Source organism: Dermacentor albipictus, chromosome 4 (genome assembly GCF_038994185.2).
Source record: "Dermacentor albipictus isolate Rhodes 1998 colony chromosome 4, USDA_Dalb.pri_finalv2, whole genome shotgun sequence".
Lineage (NCBI taxonomy): Eukaryota > Metazoa > Arthropoda > Arachnida > Ixodida > Ixodidae > Dermacentor > Dermacentor albipictus.
Genome location: NC_091824.1, coordinates 75203192 through 75222017, shown reverse-complemented (window position 1 = coordinate 75222017; position 18826 = coordinate 75203192). Strand labels below are relative to the sequence as shown.

Here is an 18826-nt window from a genome sequence, read left to right as displayed (position 1 = left end):
ATACAAGCGGCAACTGAAAAAAAAAAGCTAAACATTGCAGACAGCGTAGAAATTCGATGGCGTTTTAGTTCTTTTTAATCTGGACGGACACTCTACGGTGTTTATTCTTTGAAAAGACTTATTCAGACAGTAATTATATGGACACGTCGGGCGTATTCCCGCCGTCATCATCTGCGTCGGCGTCGCTGTGATGTTCCTCATAAAGTCAAAGTGCCATACCACCGTGGCCGCGCACCCTGTGCTGTAGGTGCATGAGTAAGCGTGCGAGGATGAGCCGAGGACCGTGGCTTGATCTCACAAGCGCAAGGGAGGAAGGGAGGGAGAAAACACGCCCTCTTCTACGGCGCGTCCCGCAACGGGGTTGAGAGGGGGTGGGGCACATTCTACAAAGGTACATTTACGCATGGTAGCCAAGCTCCCATAGAAGACCACACGTCCTGCAATGGCGCCTTGTGGAAGCACGGCAGTGCCATTTACATTCTACGAGGCTGGCGCAAAAAAATATTGTTTTCCTTTGGAGGTTTGTTACGCCAAGACATCTACTGCACCAGCTTACTTCCCATCGCACACACAGAACACACAACAGCACCAATGAAGCGTGAGTGAGAACATTCGTCACAACATCGCGTCACAATCCAACACGAGTACAACTATCTGTATGACTAGCCCTCATTCTATAACGGCAGGCATTACAACGGTGAGCTTTGAGAATATTGCATGAATTCAGAGCAATGGGTTCACCCAGATTTTGAACTAAGTACGACGTGCATATGTCCCTAATAGCACCAGACATCAGTTTTTTCCCTTTTTAGATAAAGTCGTCATTCCGCTAAAATATTGCACAAAAACCACACTTTAATCGTCACTTACACAGCACGCATGCCGCCTGTAGTTTTTCTTACTGCAGACATACGTAAAATATATTATTTTGCAAAAATGCGGTTAAATAGTGTGGTTTTTGATCAAATATTATAAGGTTAATACTACATATACTGCCATTGCTTTTTATGGCTACCCACTAGATAGTTTTGACGAGATTACAGTGTTAAATACGCTAATACAGCCTCGGCATATATCTCAGCACGCATCGCCACGAAACCCTGCACAGTTTCATACTCATAATTATTCATATTTGGAAGCAAACGTATGTGAGAAAAGTACAGAGTCTAGGTGCGTTGACAGCTCATAGCTTCGTGTGCGCTGTGTTCTCACCCCTTCGCGTTGGAGCGAGGGGCAGCACGAAAGTCTATTCACTCGCTGCTGCTGCCGCTCTTCCTCACGCCAGCGCGTTAACAGCGAGTGTCCGCGCTCATTGAGTGAGATGTGCTTGTTTGCCTGTGTGCACGTGACAACCATGCTTGTTAATGTATTTAGTAAGCGAATGTTTACCAGTTTATACAGCAGGCAAAATTATTTCTTTACTTCGTATAGCTGTCTACTGATTTGCTATCGCAGTCGATGCTTCGTCTTTCGGGTGAAAGTGCGGCTTTTACAGATCCCCTAATTAAGTGCAATTCACGGTTACCAGTGCTTCAGTTCCTAGACATCTAGCTTGAGCTGCCAGACCAACACACACATTGGACGTATAAGCCTAGTACGAATAAGCTCTTGTTACCTTAGAATTCCGCCCATTCAAAACTGCTTAAAAGGAGTATTGCCAAGTTCTGTCTAGGCAATTCCACAAAATATGTGATAACAAAATTTATATAAGCCTTAGTCTGGACGTTTGTCTGCAGCAGGGTTGCCGAAGAGGTATCCTACGGAGTGACACTCGGAATGCAGTAAATAAACAGGCATTGAATCTTCCCAGGAATATTATGTCAATGTTAGCGCATCGTGTTATCTACGTCGCCCTTATATTCTTGTCCGCTGGCGCTAAAATGTTATCCGAACTCTTAAATGTGTTTTTTCAGAAACGGGATAGCAGAACTGTGCAACAACCGTGCACCAGAATCATGCAGACGAGTGTACACTTACATCAGACGTCCTGAGAACTGCACGTAATGTTCTGTTTTGCATTATTCGAATGAAACAAATATTCCACCGCTTCCAATAGTGAATTCTACACAAAAAATACGAATCAAAAATACTATTCGGTTTTTATTCGAATTTCAGCACACCCCTAACAGTTGGTTTTACACGGTTAACCTATTATTTCCTCCTACAAGAAAACCAGCAAAATGTGATTGTCTATAGACTCCACGAGGACAGGAACATACAAATGAGCTGAAATGTATTTGCGATGGGTATGTGATGGGCAAGCTAATCACAATTTATCGCACGGTCACGTCTTGTACGAAAAACTTATTTGACAGGCGCCGTAGAACTCGAATTAATGGTTGCTACTCAGTGCATTCTCAATTATTTGCTGTCATTAAGACCTGTGTTGACAACTACGAGGCTGCGCTTTCAGGATTAGGCAGGCGTTCAATGGAAGTGCTTTTCGAAATTAACCAAAGATGTCAGCTGACAATATTATGTTAATTATTTCCAGCTGGTGTCTTGTTTTACCAGTCACTGCGCTTGCAACGAAGAGATATGCACCCGGTACTGCGTTTCATCAGTGGTGTTTTAGAGCATGTTTCTCGAGTACGTTCGGCACCGCAGACGCGGTCTTGATTCGAAGCATTCTCGAGGTGTCTTCCAAATATATAGCACTATAAAACTCTAGATCGAAACTTTCGGTCATAAATTCACAATGGCTCGCATGCACGTGACCTGCATACACAACACTAGTAAAGAGCAAATCTCTCACCTCGTGACCGCATGGCACGGTGGGTTCTTTCTGATCAAGGCTGGTAACGGGAAAGCAAGAAAATACACATTCCAATCACCCTTTCATTCTTTGAACTCTGTGAACAACAAACCGCAGTTAACAAAGTAAAACGCATAATGTGCCGCTCGTCGCTCTGCGCAAAATCATTTATTCCCCGCACAATAATAGAATGGAATAACCTACCATCACGCATAGCTACTGAAGTTAACCTACCATCTTTCCAAACTTTGTTGCAAGGAAACGGTTAGTGGTAGCAGATTAGATATTACTTATGCCTATATGCACATATTAACGTATTAGGTAAATTGTTCTTGTGTTTTCATGACTGAGTGCATTTACCCCTTGTTCATATCTATTTATTTTATGTTCCTTGTGTGTATGTTTATTTTATGTAGTTTTATTTCTTGTGTATATGTCATGTTTGTACCCCCCCCCCCCTATGTAATACCCTCATGTGAGGGCCCTTAGGGGTAATGTAAATAAAATAAAATAAAAAATAAGCTCCCCCCCTCCTTACAAAGACACACACACTCCACAATGCATTGCGATGTATTTATATCATCTGGAACATCTTACGTGACGGCTGTCTAACGTGCCAATATACAACTTTTTGCCATGGTGCTGGCACCGGGATCAGTATATCTTTTTGTGTTTTCAGGTGTCGTGCATCTAACTGCTTTGTTAAAGAGAAACTAAAGAGAAAAATAATTTCACTTGTATTAGTAATGTACCCCTCCGTACAATAGAAAAAGCCCTCTTACCCCGATAATAGGATTTGTAAGCCAATAAAATTGCCGTGCCAGGTCGCTGTGACTTTCTAGAATTTCACGGTGTATGGCAGGGCGTAGTTATTTGTCTGTATAAGCGGACTACATTGTGTTCTAAAAGACTTAAGAATTGAACAACGCATATATAAGCCACCAATGCCAAATGCATATGCAGAACTACATTGAACTCCGTGACGTCACGCACACGCATTGGCGATAGGATTATGGCGGGATGAAAACATTGGCCGTCATTTTTTTCTTTCTCTAAACAATCCGCTGTTACGAAAATAAGAGAAAAGGAGTTTTAAGGATTACCTTATCAGTTTAAACTAACTCATTGTTTATATTTTGTCTCACATTTAGGTTTGTCTTTTTTGCCTGTCTTGCAAGGAATGAATTAATAAAATCAGCCCGTTTAGCTCGTAACTGCTGTCTGTAGTAAAATGAATAAAACAAGCCATCACTAGAACACAAAAATTCGGCAGAGACACCTAAGACTGCTCACGTGTGGGAATGAGAAAGCGCTGGTGCTTTTGGTGAAATGCTTCTGTGGCGCAAGCTCTCTCCTGCATTCGAACTGTGCCTCGGCAAGGCCAAATCAAAACACGCCAGGCGTTTAACGCGCTCGCTTGGCCGCGAAGAGTTCATAACTCGAAGGACCGCTCAGCGGAGTTCAATTGGGCATTCATGCCTTTTATTTTATACACTTTTATATTTTATATAAAATCGTAGTGCCGCGAAAGATGGCTGACAAAATTCACTATCGTAAACAATGTAACAATTTCATTCAAGCTGCAAACCCATATTTCACATTTAGCCACTCCAGATATGCTTTATCGGATGCAGCTCACTGAACTGTAATCTGATTTTGAGGCGCAGGAATGAATTTGTAAACTTTGTGTTTGAGTATACTGAAGTTTTCCCGAGTTTTGGGAATTCTTGCAATAACGATCCGGCCATGAATTACACGTTTGGTTGCAAATATATTTAAAATTCTGCTTTCTGTAACAAATGCAGCAAATTCCATTCAAATGACTTAAGCATTTCTGCAATTACAAGCTCTGTACGTCTCACGAGCACTTCAATAGGGCAATCGCAGGGAACCGCGAGCAAGAGAATGGCAAGTTCAACGCCACCGGTGAAACACGTGGCCTGGGTTGACCTCCCCCTCCTCCACCTCTTGAGTTTTTATTTACGGAGTTCATAAAAAAAAATATTTCAGCTATAGCACGCATTGCCCACTTACCTTCCTTCTTAAAGCAGTCCAGCAGTGCAATTGCATTATCGGCACCAACAATCGCCGAAACCTTGCTAGCCTCTACCTTGTCGATGTCCGCTTCACTGGTGACGCCCGCTGATTTGATGTATACCAGCAGAGACATGAGCACGTCTTCAGTGATGTCCGGGATGACGACCCGCACTAGACCTATAAGGTCTTCAACAGTCCACGGTTTCGTCCCATTGTCAAGGTCATTAGCGGCAGCTGGAAAGTAGCAGGTAGAACCAGATGTACCACTTGATAATGAACAATATCGAAAATCACTAGCTGCACTCAAGAATTCGAACCTGAAGATACAATCAGTGGCATAGAATTTTTTTTCGGGGGAAGTAGGAGGACTAATATTTAAAGGGGGAGTAAGGGCGGGGACAGAAGGGTATTGTCGCAAGTCGTTTCCCACACGCACAGGCGGCCGCTGTGGTTTTGTTATGATGATGGTGAGAGGACTGCGGAAACAGCGCGGTTGGCAGCGGGCCACAACGCGCCCACGGTTGTCAGTCGCCTGCGATGGCTGGTTCCGAATGCGCTGCAGCCGTGTTGTCGCCTCTGAATGCTGACACGTGTATCTCATTTATTGCGATCACATCGCAGATGACGGACATATCACTCGGAGATAGTGAGAGCACCCTGCGCGCCGTCTGCTTCAACGGAGCTGAAGCGTCACCTGCTTCACTTCAATTGCAATGCAGGTCCTTCAGTTGACAAATGTTTTAAAGCGAAAGCTTTAAGGGCCCCGTCACGAAGAAAGCACGGCATCGTCGGTGTTGACCGTGCGTTGAGCATGAGCGAGAATTTTGTACTCATAATAGCGCGCCGCGCGCCGCGTTTCTACCAATCACAGAGCGGCGTGCGCCGCGTGCTCCGCTCGGTTCCTTGCAGCACCGCCAGATGGCGTTAGCCTCTGCGCATCCGCGTAAGTATAAAGCTGGGGTGTATTACTCATATACACCATTAACCATTACGTCAGATATATACAGGTTAGCAATGCAGGCCAATAAATTAAACTATACAAGCATGGCCAGAGAATAATGCTACATTGAGAGAACTTCAGAATGGCTTCAGAATTGCTAGGCGTATGGATGATAACCTATTTGTACTTATTCAGTGTATTGAAATATCCAGAGAAGAAAAGGGAGCGGAATATGTGGCTTTTTAGACTTTACCAGAGCGTATGACAACGTACACCACAACATATTGTGGGATACGCTGTAAGGGCAAGGCTTAGTCAACGACTGTACGCAGCTTTTCAGGAAGATTTACCTAGAAGACACAGTTTGCGTTGACTGGGAGGGGATGAGGAGCGAGGAGAAAGTTGATCTCTGCAAGGGACTGAGACAGGGGTGGCATCCGTCACCACTGCTGTTTATTATGTACATTGTAAGGACGGAAAGGGCGGTAGAGGAAAGCTATATCACGTTTAATCTTTAAAAGAACAGGTGGGAGCAATAGTAAAGCAGCAGCCTCCAGGTTTGTTTTATGCGGGCGACATTGTGTTGCTCGCTTACAAGCAAAGGGATATACAATTTCTGGCTAATATCTGTGCACAGTAAGGTCAGAAGTTAGGATCGAAATTTAGCGTTCAAAATCAGGTCTTATGGTATTCAATGAAAACAGTGATCAGACAGTGGCAATACAGAGCCAGGAGATACCGCTGGTGAAAGGACACAAACACATCGGTTGATGAATAAACGAAGAAAATAGATATATAAGTAAGGAAACACGGGGAAAAAAATTCACCGACAATTACGATACTTACTAATGCGAAATTTGAGCGAACCTTTTATACGTGTTTTTATTTCACGATATATTGGCTGGCGCAGACTCGTGTGGCACGTTGCAAACGGCGAGAAGTGTGGCGCGACTGCCTTGCTAATCTGGAGGTCCGAGAGCCAGCGCGTGAGTGACGCGTGGGCGCGATTCATAGCAGTCGCCGCAGACAGACCTCCGCTCACGCAGCGCTTTGATTCCATGTGTATGACGTGCGCTACTCTGGCACCATATCGTGGCCATCATCACCGCACTATGGTTCTCTTGTCACAATTTCGCGATACCCTCCTCCTCCGCTTTGCACCCTATGGTTCCACTGGACCGTTCTATCCGCTTTGCTCTTCGCGTCCCTCATCCCCTGCTGCGCTCTGCTTTCGCTTTCATCCTTCGCTGTTCGCTTGGTTACGCCGAGGCACAACGCCGACGTTGGCCGCAGGAACGGGCACCTAAGAGCTGCACTCTAAAACAGTAAGAGCAAAAGGGGAGAGAAAGGCGGCCATAATGAAGCACAGAGCGCTATGGGGATACAATAGGTCTGAGCTGCTGCGGGGTATGTGGAAAGGTGTAATAGTTCCAAGGCTTACACTTGGAAATACGGTTGTTTGCATGAAGTACGGGATACAATCAGGAGTCGATGGCAACAAAGGTCAGTGGGACGCCTCGTATTGGGCGCTCACGGGAAAACTACAAATGAAGCTGTACAAGGGGATATGGGATGGACACGTTTTGAAGTGAGGGAAGCTCAGAGTAAAATTGATCTTGAAGAACGACTGTAGAATATAGAAGAAAGTAAATGGGTTGCTAGAGTGTTCCGATATTTGTACAGGAAAGACTTTGACTCACAGTGGAAGAAAAGAACTAGGAAGCTTATCAGCAAGTATGCGACCGATATATTTAAGTAGCATGGCAACAAAGAAGGTCAAACGCAAAGTCAGAGAGGTCGAGATCATTTCATGAGTGGCGGCAATGGAAAAGAAATCTCCTATGAGTAACTACCTAAGAGGAAAGAAACAGTTTGTGTTAACTCAAAGGAAAGCTCTTTACTTTTCATGTGAGATCAGAATACCTTAGAACGCGTACTTATAAAGCGAGGTACAAGCAAGAAGAAGAGTTGCTTGCTGCGGTAATGCTAGGGAAACGGGAAACTCCTGTCCTGCGCCAATCGATTCCAACTGGCGCCCGCGAATTTCCTCATTTCATCGCTCCACCTAGTGTTTTGTCGTCCTCGATTGCGTTTCCCTTCTCTTGGTACCCATTCTGTAAACCTAATGGTGCAACGGTTATCTAACCGGCGGATTACATGACCTGTCCAGGTACATTTTTTCCTCTTGATGTCAATTAGAATATCGTCTATACCCGTTCGCTCTCTGATCCAAACCACTCTCGTTCTATCTTAACGTTATGCCTAGCAGTCTTCGTTCGATCGCTTCTTGCGTGGTCCTTAACTTGCTTTCAAGTCTCTGCCCCATATGCACTGGCAAAATGCACTGCGAAATGCACTGGCAAATGCATTGGCACTGGACATATTTCACTGGCAAAATGCACTGATTCCACACCTTACTTTTCAATAATAATGGTAAGCTTCCAGTCAGGAGCTGGCAATGTCTGCCGTATGCGATCCAACCTATTTTTATTCTTCTGTGAATTTCCTTCTCATGATCAGGGCTCCCTCTGATTAATTGACCTAGGTAAACGTACTCCTTCACAGTCTCTAGTGGCCGACTGGCCATCCTGATCTCTAGTTCCTTTGCCCGGTTAATAATCATTATCTTCATCTTCTGCATAATAATATTCAACCCCACTCTTACACTCTCTCTGTTAAGGTCTCCAATGATTTGTTGCAACTCGTCTGCATTGTTTTTGAATAGAACAATGTCATCGGCAAACCGAAGGTTACTGAGTTATTTGCCGTCGATCTTTACTCCTAAGCCTTCCCAGTTTAATAGCTTGAATTCTTCTAAGCACGCAGAAAATAGCTTTGGAGAAATTGTGTCTCCCTGTCTGACCCCTTTCTCTCCAGGTATCTCCCTGCTTTTCTTGTGTAGAATTAAAGCAGCTGTAGAACCTCTGTACATATTCTAACGCGAAAGACGAGTCAGTAAGACAAGAAACTATTTACAGATTATATTTAAAACAACGGTTGATGCGCTGACCGGTTAGATTCACAGCGCGAGCCTAGTTCGTTCTTCCTCCTCTTTTCTGGAGTGATGGCGCCTACGCGCCTCGTTCAAACAAATACCTCACGCATGTAGCAATATTTTCCAAGCTTTTTACGTAAGCGTCCTGTACTCCTTGATTACGTAGTGCCTCTACGATTGCTGGTATCTCTACTAAATCAAATGCCTTTTTCGTAATCTATATATAAGCCACATAGAGAGGCTTATTGTATTCTGCAGATTTCGCGATAACCTTATTGATGACATGGATGTGATCCATTGTAAGGTATCTCTTCCTGAAGCCAGCCTGTTCCCTTGGTTGACGAAATCCAGTGTTAACCTTATTCTATTGGAGATTATTTTGGTAAATATTTTATATAATACTGGGAGCAAGCTAATGGTCCCATAATTGTTCAATTCTTTAACGTCTCCTTTTTTTGTGGGTTAGTATAATGTCTGCATTCTTCCAGTTTCCTGGGACCCTTGCAGTCGATAGACACTTCGTATAAAGAGCCGCCAGTTTTCCAAGCATTATGTCTCCTCCATCTTTGATTAAATCGACTGCTATTCCACCTTATCCTCCCGCTCTTCATCGTTTCATGTCTTGCAGGGCCCTTCTGACCTCATCGCTAGCGATAGGAGAGTTTCTGTATCCTGTTCATTACTGTTTCTAAGTGAACTATCGTGACTCCTCTGGGTACTGTATACAGGTCAGCTTAGAATTTTTCCGCTGCTTTTACTATATCATCGAGATTGCTAATGATATTATCCTTCTTATCTTTTAGTGCATACATCATGGTTTGTCCTATGCCAGGTTTCTTTTTTACTGATTTCAGGCTGCGTTCATCTTTTGCGGCTTCTTCAGTCTTTCTCATGTTATAGTTTCGAATATAAGTTATTTTCGCCTTGTTGATCAATTTTGTCAGTTCCGCGAATTGCGTAACGCTGTGCGGCCGCCAGTCCCATACAACCGCGTAGAGCGCAGGACTCTGCGATTCTAGACGTACTGCGCTCACTGCGAAAGGTTAGAAAAACACCCACATAAGCACAGCAGAGAAGTGGCTACATGAGGCGGTTCGACCGATAACTGTAGAAGCGTCATTCAAAACAAGTTATTGTTCTCCACTTCCGGCGGCGTTTTCTCTACTTCCTTTTTAAATAAAAAGATGTTGATCCATAAATATTCTCATAAACAACGGTTAACTTTTTTATTATTCGCTTTTGCTTGCAGTTTGGTTGTTGCCTTGGTTTCTCCCCTAGTAGATCGCTTAATTTCTCAACTCCTTGCGATTTTTGTTTCCAGTTGCCAATTTTGCACGAAAAGTGCTATACAGTTAGGGAAAAACAGACGAGGTAACGGGCGACAGTCATCTTGCTTATGGGTCTAAGGGAACATTCACACCGGCGACTTGAGGAGGTCGCGCGACCAAGTTGGCCGCTTTGCGACCAGTCGCAAATGGCCGCAAACGGTCGCCTTTCTCGAAAAGCGACCGTTTTGGGCGAGTCGCTTTTCCGTGGTCGCAAAACTGATAAACCAATCAGCGGCGCACCGGAAGTGATCTTTCGTGTGTCTACATCCGGCCTCCTCCGGCGTCGCATTCAAATTCCGCGTAGATTCCGAGAGTTCTCGCTGAGAACGATAATTTCCGGGATTGCGACTTGCGGGTCGCGCTCAGCCGGGCTTGCCGGTGTGAACATCAGTCGCCTTCGGTCGCTTTTTGATTGCGAGCCGCAAACGGTCGCGCGACCTCGTCACGTCGCCGGTGTGAATGTGCCCTAAGGGTTATTGCAGGGTTCCATGATGTACGCTCTTTCACATTATTTCATTTCCCACCTTATCTAACCCATATCACGTGTATATGGTTCCGGGCATCTACCAGCGTCGCGGCGAGCCGTAACTCAAGGAAAAAAAATTACCGACGATTACGTTACTTCCTAATGCGAAATTTGAGCGCAGCAAATAAGCTGTTTCACCTTTTCGATAGATTGAGGCAAAGAAATCGAGCAACACATGTATGCGCTATCACAGATTTTTTTTTATTTTTCACACGTATTCCTTTAACAAAGACTCCACTAACAGTTCTTGACAGTCATGAAGGAAGCTTTGTGGTCGGAGAAATAGACTGATATATGTTCGACTTGGTACACCAATGCTTGATTCTCAAAGACGAGATCTATACAAGTGCCTCGCGAGGTTATCACAGCCGTGGGACGCGTTACGAGCGAGAGGAACGGGATGTTCTCCCGCATAAGTGTTAGGAAATTGCTGTTTGTCTTTATGTCAACATTAAAGTCCCCCACTACTAACATCGGTGTGGATCGATGGACGGTTAATGCGAGCTGCAGGAAGTGCACGACGTCTTTCGTGAGTGCGGTAGCGGACTCACGAAAGCGGTATCAGTCGGTCGCTGCTAGCGCTGGGGGGATGAAAGGGGGGCGGAGCTGGTTACGAGGCCGACGATAACGCCGACGACGACGCGAAACCCAGGAACGGACGCCAAAGAGCCATTTGTGTAGCCAGCCCTCCTCCACAGTCTCTCCTCCTCCCTTCCATCATCCTCCCTCGCCCGGAGAGCCGACAGCGCGCACGCGCGGCGGCGGAGCAGATTCGTCGGCGAGCTGGTTACGAGGCCGACGACAACGCCGACGACGACGCCGACGACGACGCGAAACCCAGGAACGGACTCCAAAGAGCCATTTGTGTAGCCAGCCCTCCTCCACAGTCTCTCCTCCTCCCTTCCATCATCCTCCCTCGCCCGGAGAGCCGACAGCGCGCATGCGCGGCGGCGGAGCAGCAGATTCGTCGGCGAGCTGGTTACGAGGCCGACGCCGACGACGACAACGCCAACGCCGACGACGACGACGACGCGAAACCCAGGAACGGACGCCAAAGAGCTGCGCTCTAAAATGGGTTGTTTATTAGGTCATCATATTTTATTTCTTGGACAAGATAACAACAAGCATGCGCATGTCTTTGTGTTACGTTAAAAAAAATAAGCTGTTTCACCTTTTCGATAGATTGAGGCAAAGAAATCGAGCAACACATGTATGCGCTATCACAGAATTTTTTTTTTATTTTTCACACGTATTCCTTTAACAAAGACTCCACTAACAGTTCTTGACAGTCATGAAGGAAGCTTTGTGGTCGGAGAAATAGACTGATATATGTTCGACTTGGTACACCAATGCTTGATTCTCAAAGACGAGATCTATGCAAGTGCCTCGCGAGGTTGTCACAGCCGTGGGACGCGTTACGAGCGAGAGGAACGGGATGTTCTCCCGCATAAGTGTTAGGAAATTGCTGTTTGTCTTTATGTCAACATTAAAGTCCCCCACTACTAACATCGGTGTGGATCGATGGACGGTTAATGCGAGTTGCAGGAAGTGCACGACGTCTTTCGTGAGTGCGGTAGCGGACTCACGAAAGCGGTATCAGTCGGTCGCTGCTAGCGCTGGGGGGATGAAAGGGGGGCGGAGCTGGTTACGAGGCCGACGATAACGCCGACGACGACGCGAAACCCAGGAACGGACGCCAAAGAGCCATTTGTGTAGCCAGCCCTCCTCCACAATCTCTCCTCCTCCCTTCCATCATCCTCCCTCGCCCGGAGAGCCGACAGCGCGCATGCGCGGCGGCGGAGCAGACTCGTCGGCGAGCTGGTTACGAGGCAGACGACGACGCGAAACCCAGGAACGGACGCCAAAGAGCCATTTGTGTAGCCAGCCCTCCTCCACAATCTCTCCTCCTCCCTTCCATCATCCTCCCTCGCCCGGAGAGCCGACAGCGCGCATGCGCGGCGGCGGAGCAGCAGATTCGTCGGCGAGCTGGTTACGAGGCCGACGCCGACGACGACAACGCCGACGACGACAACGCCGACGACGACGCGAAACCCAGGAACGGACGCCAAAGAGCTGCGCTCTAAAATGAAGCAAAGGGATAAGTTAAACGCAATTGGCGTTTTCTCCGGCCGCAACTCGTTCCATGAGAGTACAGACCAGCTGAGTAACAGCCGCATCCCTCTCCTTGTCCCAGGATCAGCCTTAACAAAGAAGGTTGAAGTAACAAAAGCAACAGCTATGCGCGTGACGGTTGAATAGATGGTGACAACTGAACGCATCTCGAGTTAATCGCGCGGGTGCAGAATCTACGAAAAAACTGTCCTTCACTATACAAGAGATGGCGATAACTACCGCCATCTAAAAGGAGTGAAAAAGGCAGCATAATGCGGACCGATGTACAGCTGTCAAGTCTCAACATTGATCTGGTGGCGCTTTAGGAATGTGTGAGGAGTGGTGGCGTGGGTGGAGGGGGGGGGGGTATGCCACTTGATTTCGGGGGGGGGGGCCCGGCCCCCCCCCCGGGCCCCCCCCCCCTGGGTACGTGCCTGGGTGGAGCCTATTTTATTAGAGTGTGAAGATATCTGCCCAGCGGCAGGTTTAGGCTCATCTGGCCTCCTTGAAACCATTGCGTTCAGTGACAGCAGGGGTAAAGCAAACTAAGAGACTATTGGAAATTTGGTGGCAAAAAAGTAGGAAGACGACAATCAACGCAGGTGTAAAAAACAAAGTTTCCACTAGTGGTTCAGAAAGCTTCCTGCTAGAAAATATTTGGGTTTTCTTTAAATATAGGTAGGACATTCAGTAAAATACTAATAAGAGCTTGGTGGCGCATCCCACCACCAGTTTTAAAGGTGAAGTAGGGATCACTGATACAATACATTGCTACATCAACAAGACCACCTGATATCATTGCACTGAAAGAAACGAACACACACGTCCGCCAAGCCGGATACGTCGCGTATGGTGCCGATTCACGTATGGCGCCGATACAACGGACAGCCTTCACACCCTGGTCAGTAAGAACCTAGTGGCCGTTCAACACCATCTCCAACAATCCAAGCCGCTTGACATTCTGCTTGAAATTATCCCACATGCAACAAAGAAGAAGGGTCGCATGTTTGTTCTAAACGTCTACTGTCGGCCGAAAGGCGCGCCGTCGTTCCTTAAACATGTCTTAGAGCAAGCCACGCACGCAGCAGACAAGCGTCCGCTTCTAACAGTGGGCGATTTTAGTGCAGCCCGCACCCTCTGGAGTTATACGTACACCAACCCCAGGGGAAGCCTGCTTCACAATGTTATTGAGGACATGGATCTCACACTCGTCATCGATCCAAGGAATAGAATGAGGCTCGGTACAAGTATTCAAAGAGAGATGAACACCGACTTAACCCTCACCAGAAGTATCCCCAAGCTTGCTGGACCAATGTGGAGGAGAACCTAGCCAGCGACCACGCGCTGCTAGCCACCACTCTCCATGGGCTCGAATACAAATACAAAACCAGGATAGGCACTGCTCGCCTCACGGATTGGACCAAGCTGCGGGAGATAAGTGAAGAAGGAGCTACAAACGAACACAGCCAACAGCTTCATTCAATTAAGGACTGGATCACTCAGCTTCACCAGGATGTGAAGGCGCACACCAAAATGCTTAAAACATCCACCACCATTCTGAGCATCGACGCTCGCTTGCTCCACATGTGGGAAGCCCGACGTAGCTTGCTGAAGCGTTGGGAAAGGCAAAGATTAAATCGCAAGCTCAAGAGGCGAATCGCACTACTCACACAAAAGGCTGCGGAATACGCTACCGCACTATGCCGAGAAAATTGGCTATCCCTCTGCGACAGCTTGAGAGGAAGACTGAGTACTTACAAGACGTGAAAGTTATTGAGGTATTTAATCAACCTGGCCAGCAGCAAAACGGTATCCCACCACAATACGGCCCGAGTAATCCACCAATTTCCAGGAAACGAAGCGGACCTCCTTTTGGCCCTCAAAGCCCAGTACTTCCCCACACAGCCATCGGAGCCTCTTCCACCCTACACCGACACACGTAACGAGTTCCTAGTTGCGGACATTCATCTACATGAACAGCGGCGATAATGGGCTTGAGTCGCCGCACAGTCCCGGGAATGGACCAAATTATCAATAAGCCACTTGTCAATCTTGACAGCCCCTCGCTGCTAGAGCTTACTGCTCATCTTAACGAAGTATTGAGGGAAAGCAACTTTCCCGAGGACTGGAAAATAGCTGAGGTTCGTCTGATACCGAAGCCAGACAGGCCACCAGCCATTGAGAACCTGCGACCGATCTCCCTCACTTCGTGCGCAGGAAAGGTCCTTGAGCACATCGTTCTCAACCGGCTACAACCATTCCTGGAGGACTCGGGGAAACTTCCAACAGCGATGATAGGATTCCGTCCACACCTCTCACATCCTACTTCAGCTGAAAGAGGAGGTGATTGTACCAGCGACACGCAACTCTCCCACGGCTATCCTCGCTTTATATCTTAAAGGGGCGTTCGATAACGTCAAACACACAGCAATCTTACAGAGGCTAAATACGCTGGGCTGTGGGGCCAGGACGTATTCCTATATCAGAGATTTCCTCTGAGATAGAAAAGCCATCCTAAAGTTCGGGGACCAAGCCACAAACCCCTTCTACTGGGCGGGCGCGCACACCAGAGGGCCGCGCCTCTCCTTTTCAATATCGCCCTAATAGGCCTTCTGCCACTCCTCGATAACATCCCGGGGATCCGGCATGGCCAATATGCCGACGACATTACCATCTGGTCATCGACAGGGCCCATCGGGGCAATGGAGAGCCGCTTGCAGGAAGCGGCAGACGTGGTGAGCGAGTACGCTGTCATGAGGCCTCAGCTGCTCCCCCACAAAAGGCGGAGCTACTCCTGGTCTCACCGCGAAAGAAGCACATATCCGACTCGCCCACTATTAACATACAACTGGAGGGACAACACAATCGTTCCGTCTCAGAGCGTAAAGGTAATGGGAATGGTTTTCCAGTAGGATAGCACCAACACAATATTATTTCACAAGCTTAAGAATACAACAGCCCAAGTTACCCACATGATCGGGCGAATAACAACCAAGACAAGAGGCATAGGGCAGGCGGACACGCTTCGGCTTGTCCAAGCCTTCGTCGTGTCTCGAATAACCTACCCTATTCCATACGCACTACTCAACGCGACGGAACTCAAGAAAATCAACACAATGATCAGAAAGGCATATAAGCAGACGAGGGGCTTGCCACTCAGTACACTCTTTAAAAAAAGAGAGTCAAAAGAGGGTCACGACTACCACGACTCTCTTTTTTTTCAGTCGCTGACTACCTTTTTTTCCAACGGTAGTCACAAAAGGAAGTCAGGAATGACGCATGAAATCGAGGACTCCCATGCCGCTTGAAGAGAGTCAGTGAAAGGCACATATGATGTTATAGGTTGCAACGGATGTGGATTCATTGGTTCACTCAATCAAATAACTGATTGACTATACCAAAGAAAACAGCATAATATTGTGCTTTCTACCATGCCGGTACAGCAGTACCACCAGCGGCCACCTATTGCTGCCTGGATACAGAGGGAGCATTTCAGGCGACCCCAGCTTCGCAGGACCGACGTATGGCGCACTGCTGATCGCCGACCATTGTGTTTTCACTGTGGCGAACCAGGGCACATTTATCGTTTTTGCCGTCATCGCCAGGGTGGCATCCAGGAAATGTCACCTGCCACTCCGCGCCAGGTTCCAGATAGACATCCACGCTTGGACGACAGTGTCAGCCGGGAACAAGGCAGCTCAGCTAATCTGCGGTCGCGCTCGCCGTCTCCATTACGTTATTCTTCGCCGAACCGTCGCAGTTTCGCCGACGTGGTACGAGGCCGCTCTCCAAGCCCACGGCGGGGAAACTGAAATCAGCGACCTCCGGGGGGAAAGTTGCAAGTCGTCGAACCGCCAAAAACCCCCCATTATTACTGAGAAACGAGCAGAGCAACCCGGAGAAACGGGACGCCGACGAATTTGTAAGTGCCGACCTACTCTTAACAATTGATGGGCACGACGTGACAGCTTTAGTTGATACTGGTGCAGACTTTTCAATAATGAGTGAGCAGTTGCCAGACCGGCTTAAGAAAGTCAAAATGCAATGGACGGGCCCTTATATTCGAAATGCCGGGGGCCAGATAATGGTGCCTACAGGGAAATGTACTGCACAGCTCCAGATAGGAAATACAGCTTTTTTCGCCACATTTATGATTTTAAAAAAGTGCTGCAGATCACTCATCCTTGGAATGGACTTCTTGCGGGAGTACGGCGCCGTGGTTAACGTACGGGTCGGCGAGGTAACCTTGCCAAGACGAAGAACCCGAGCCAAGACGAAGAACGCCGACGTACATCGTTACGTGTCACCGACGACGACGTCTGCATACCACCACTATCATGCAGTCTTGTCTCCGTAAGTTGCGGAGAACAGTTTGACAAGGACGGTGTAGCCGAACAACTAAATGCACTTCTGTTCCATCAAGGTATTGCCATCGCTCGGGGTATCGTCAGCGTGGTTGGGCCCAGATGGCATCGCGGCATTTCACTGGTGGACGTGCTGGGTATCGCATCATCGCCTAATGATAGGGACGACTCCTGCGAGTAGCCCTGCGTCCAGCCCTTCAAGACATCATCCACCCGTCGAGGCACCTGTGCACCGCGCAAGCCGCCGCCTGCAAGGTCTGTGCCCGGAATTCGGTCTCTTGCAGCGAACTTGGTCAGCGACCTCAACGACTCAGGAAATGGCGATTGCAAGTCCAACACAGGTGACTATCCAAAACAATCTAGTCCACACAAGCTTCCACGGTGACACGTACGAAGACGCCGAAGACTGGCTGGAGCAGTATGAACGCGTAGCTAAGGTCAATCAGTGGCGTCCGGACCAGAAGCATTCCAATGTGTACTTCGCTCTTGAAGGCAGTGCAAGGACGTGGTTCCAAAACCGCGAGGCACATTTGACAACGTGGGACGAATTTTGCCGTCGGCTACTTGACACCTTCGGAAGCTCTGATCGCCGAGATAATGCACAACGCCTTCTCGAGTTGCGCATTCAGAAGCCCAATGAAAGTGTGTCCATGTTCGCCGAGGACATGTCTCGTTTGTTTCGCCGCGCGGATCCCAACATGCCGGATTCGAAGAAGCTGAGTCATCTCATGCGCGGCGTCAAAGAACAGCTATTCGTTGGTCTCGTGCGTAACACGCCTACAACTGTGGAAGAATTCATTAAGGAAGCCACAGCAATCGAGTGGGCGCTCCAGCAGCGATGTCGGCAATACGAACGCCTGACTAACGATGCGCTTGCAGGAGCCGCAGTACTCACAGTGACAGACGAGACCTCGCTGCGTCAACTGATAAGAGACATTGTGCTCGAGGAGATTGCGAAGCAAACTGTGACACTGAAGGAGTTTACTGTTGCTTCGGTCGCAGAAGTTGTTCGCCAAGAAATTCGGCAAGCATTAGCACCTCCTGAGCCACTCCCTGAACCGAGTTCCAAGCCGCGCTTCGATCCACGCGCATGTAGCTACGCAGACGATGTCCGTCGCGGCAATATTTAACTACCTGAGTTCAACTCTATAGCCGCCAAAAGTAAAATGCGTTTCATGCAGTGCTGAATTACTGCATAACCAACATAGCAAGAAATCCAAATTGTTTTTTAATTATACAGTAAGAAATAATAGAAGCAGGATGGTAGAACGCCAAACTCGAAAAGTGATAACACTGGTTGGTATATATATGCAACACACTGTACATTAATATGTACTTTGCATATAAAGGTACCTTAGGGGGGAAGGATGCATGAATATTGATTGACCATGCACAGGATGAAAAAAACAAGAAAAAAAATATAACATGAATATACACACAATGTCAACAGAGCACAAACTTCGAAGTACACCACGTAGAGTTCATGACATGAAGCTAAGCAAATATTACTATTTTTAATGAAACAACACTAATTCACATCTGGGTGCCACCTCCCCTGCCAGATAAAGATCTAGGAACTCTGGTAATACCTCATCTCCTGGCTGCGTCGCACAGACTACATTGCGTTTGGATACCTTAAATGCTTATCGATGTCTCCTGAATACAACAAGTCACATTTTGTCTAACAAGAACAGAACCTCATCCTGAACCGCAAAAATACCTGCAATCTGTGCAAATTGTGGGTCATCTCCCTTACCCGCCATGGTTGC

General features: G+C 47.4%; 2 protein-coding genes across 4 annotated transcripts in view; one reads left to right on the top strand and one right to left on the bottom strand.

Annotated features, from left to right (window-relative positions):
• Nucleotides 1-18826, top strand: part of LOC139059149 (MAP7 domain-containing protein 1-like) — a 155909-nt gene that overhangs the window by 48156 nt on the left and 88927 nt on the right. The gene's annotated exons all lie outside the window — the stretch shown is intronic.
• LOC135895903 (uncharacterized) overlaps nucleotides 1-18826 on the bottom strand; it is an 86307-nt gene that overhangs the window by 27883 nt on the left and 39598 nt on the right. The window contains exons 2-3 of the mRNA XM_070537144.1: nucleotides 4790-5026; nucleotides 2756-2795 (exon numbers count right to left, since the gene is read on the bottom strand). Coding sequence (XP_070393245.1) covers nucleotides 2756-2795; nucleotides 4790-5026 — 277 coding nt within the window. The remainder of the gene's footprint in view (nucleotides 1-2755; nucleotides 2796-4789; nucleotides 5027-18826) is intronic.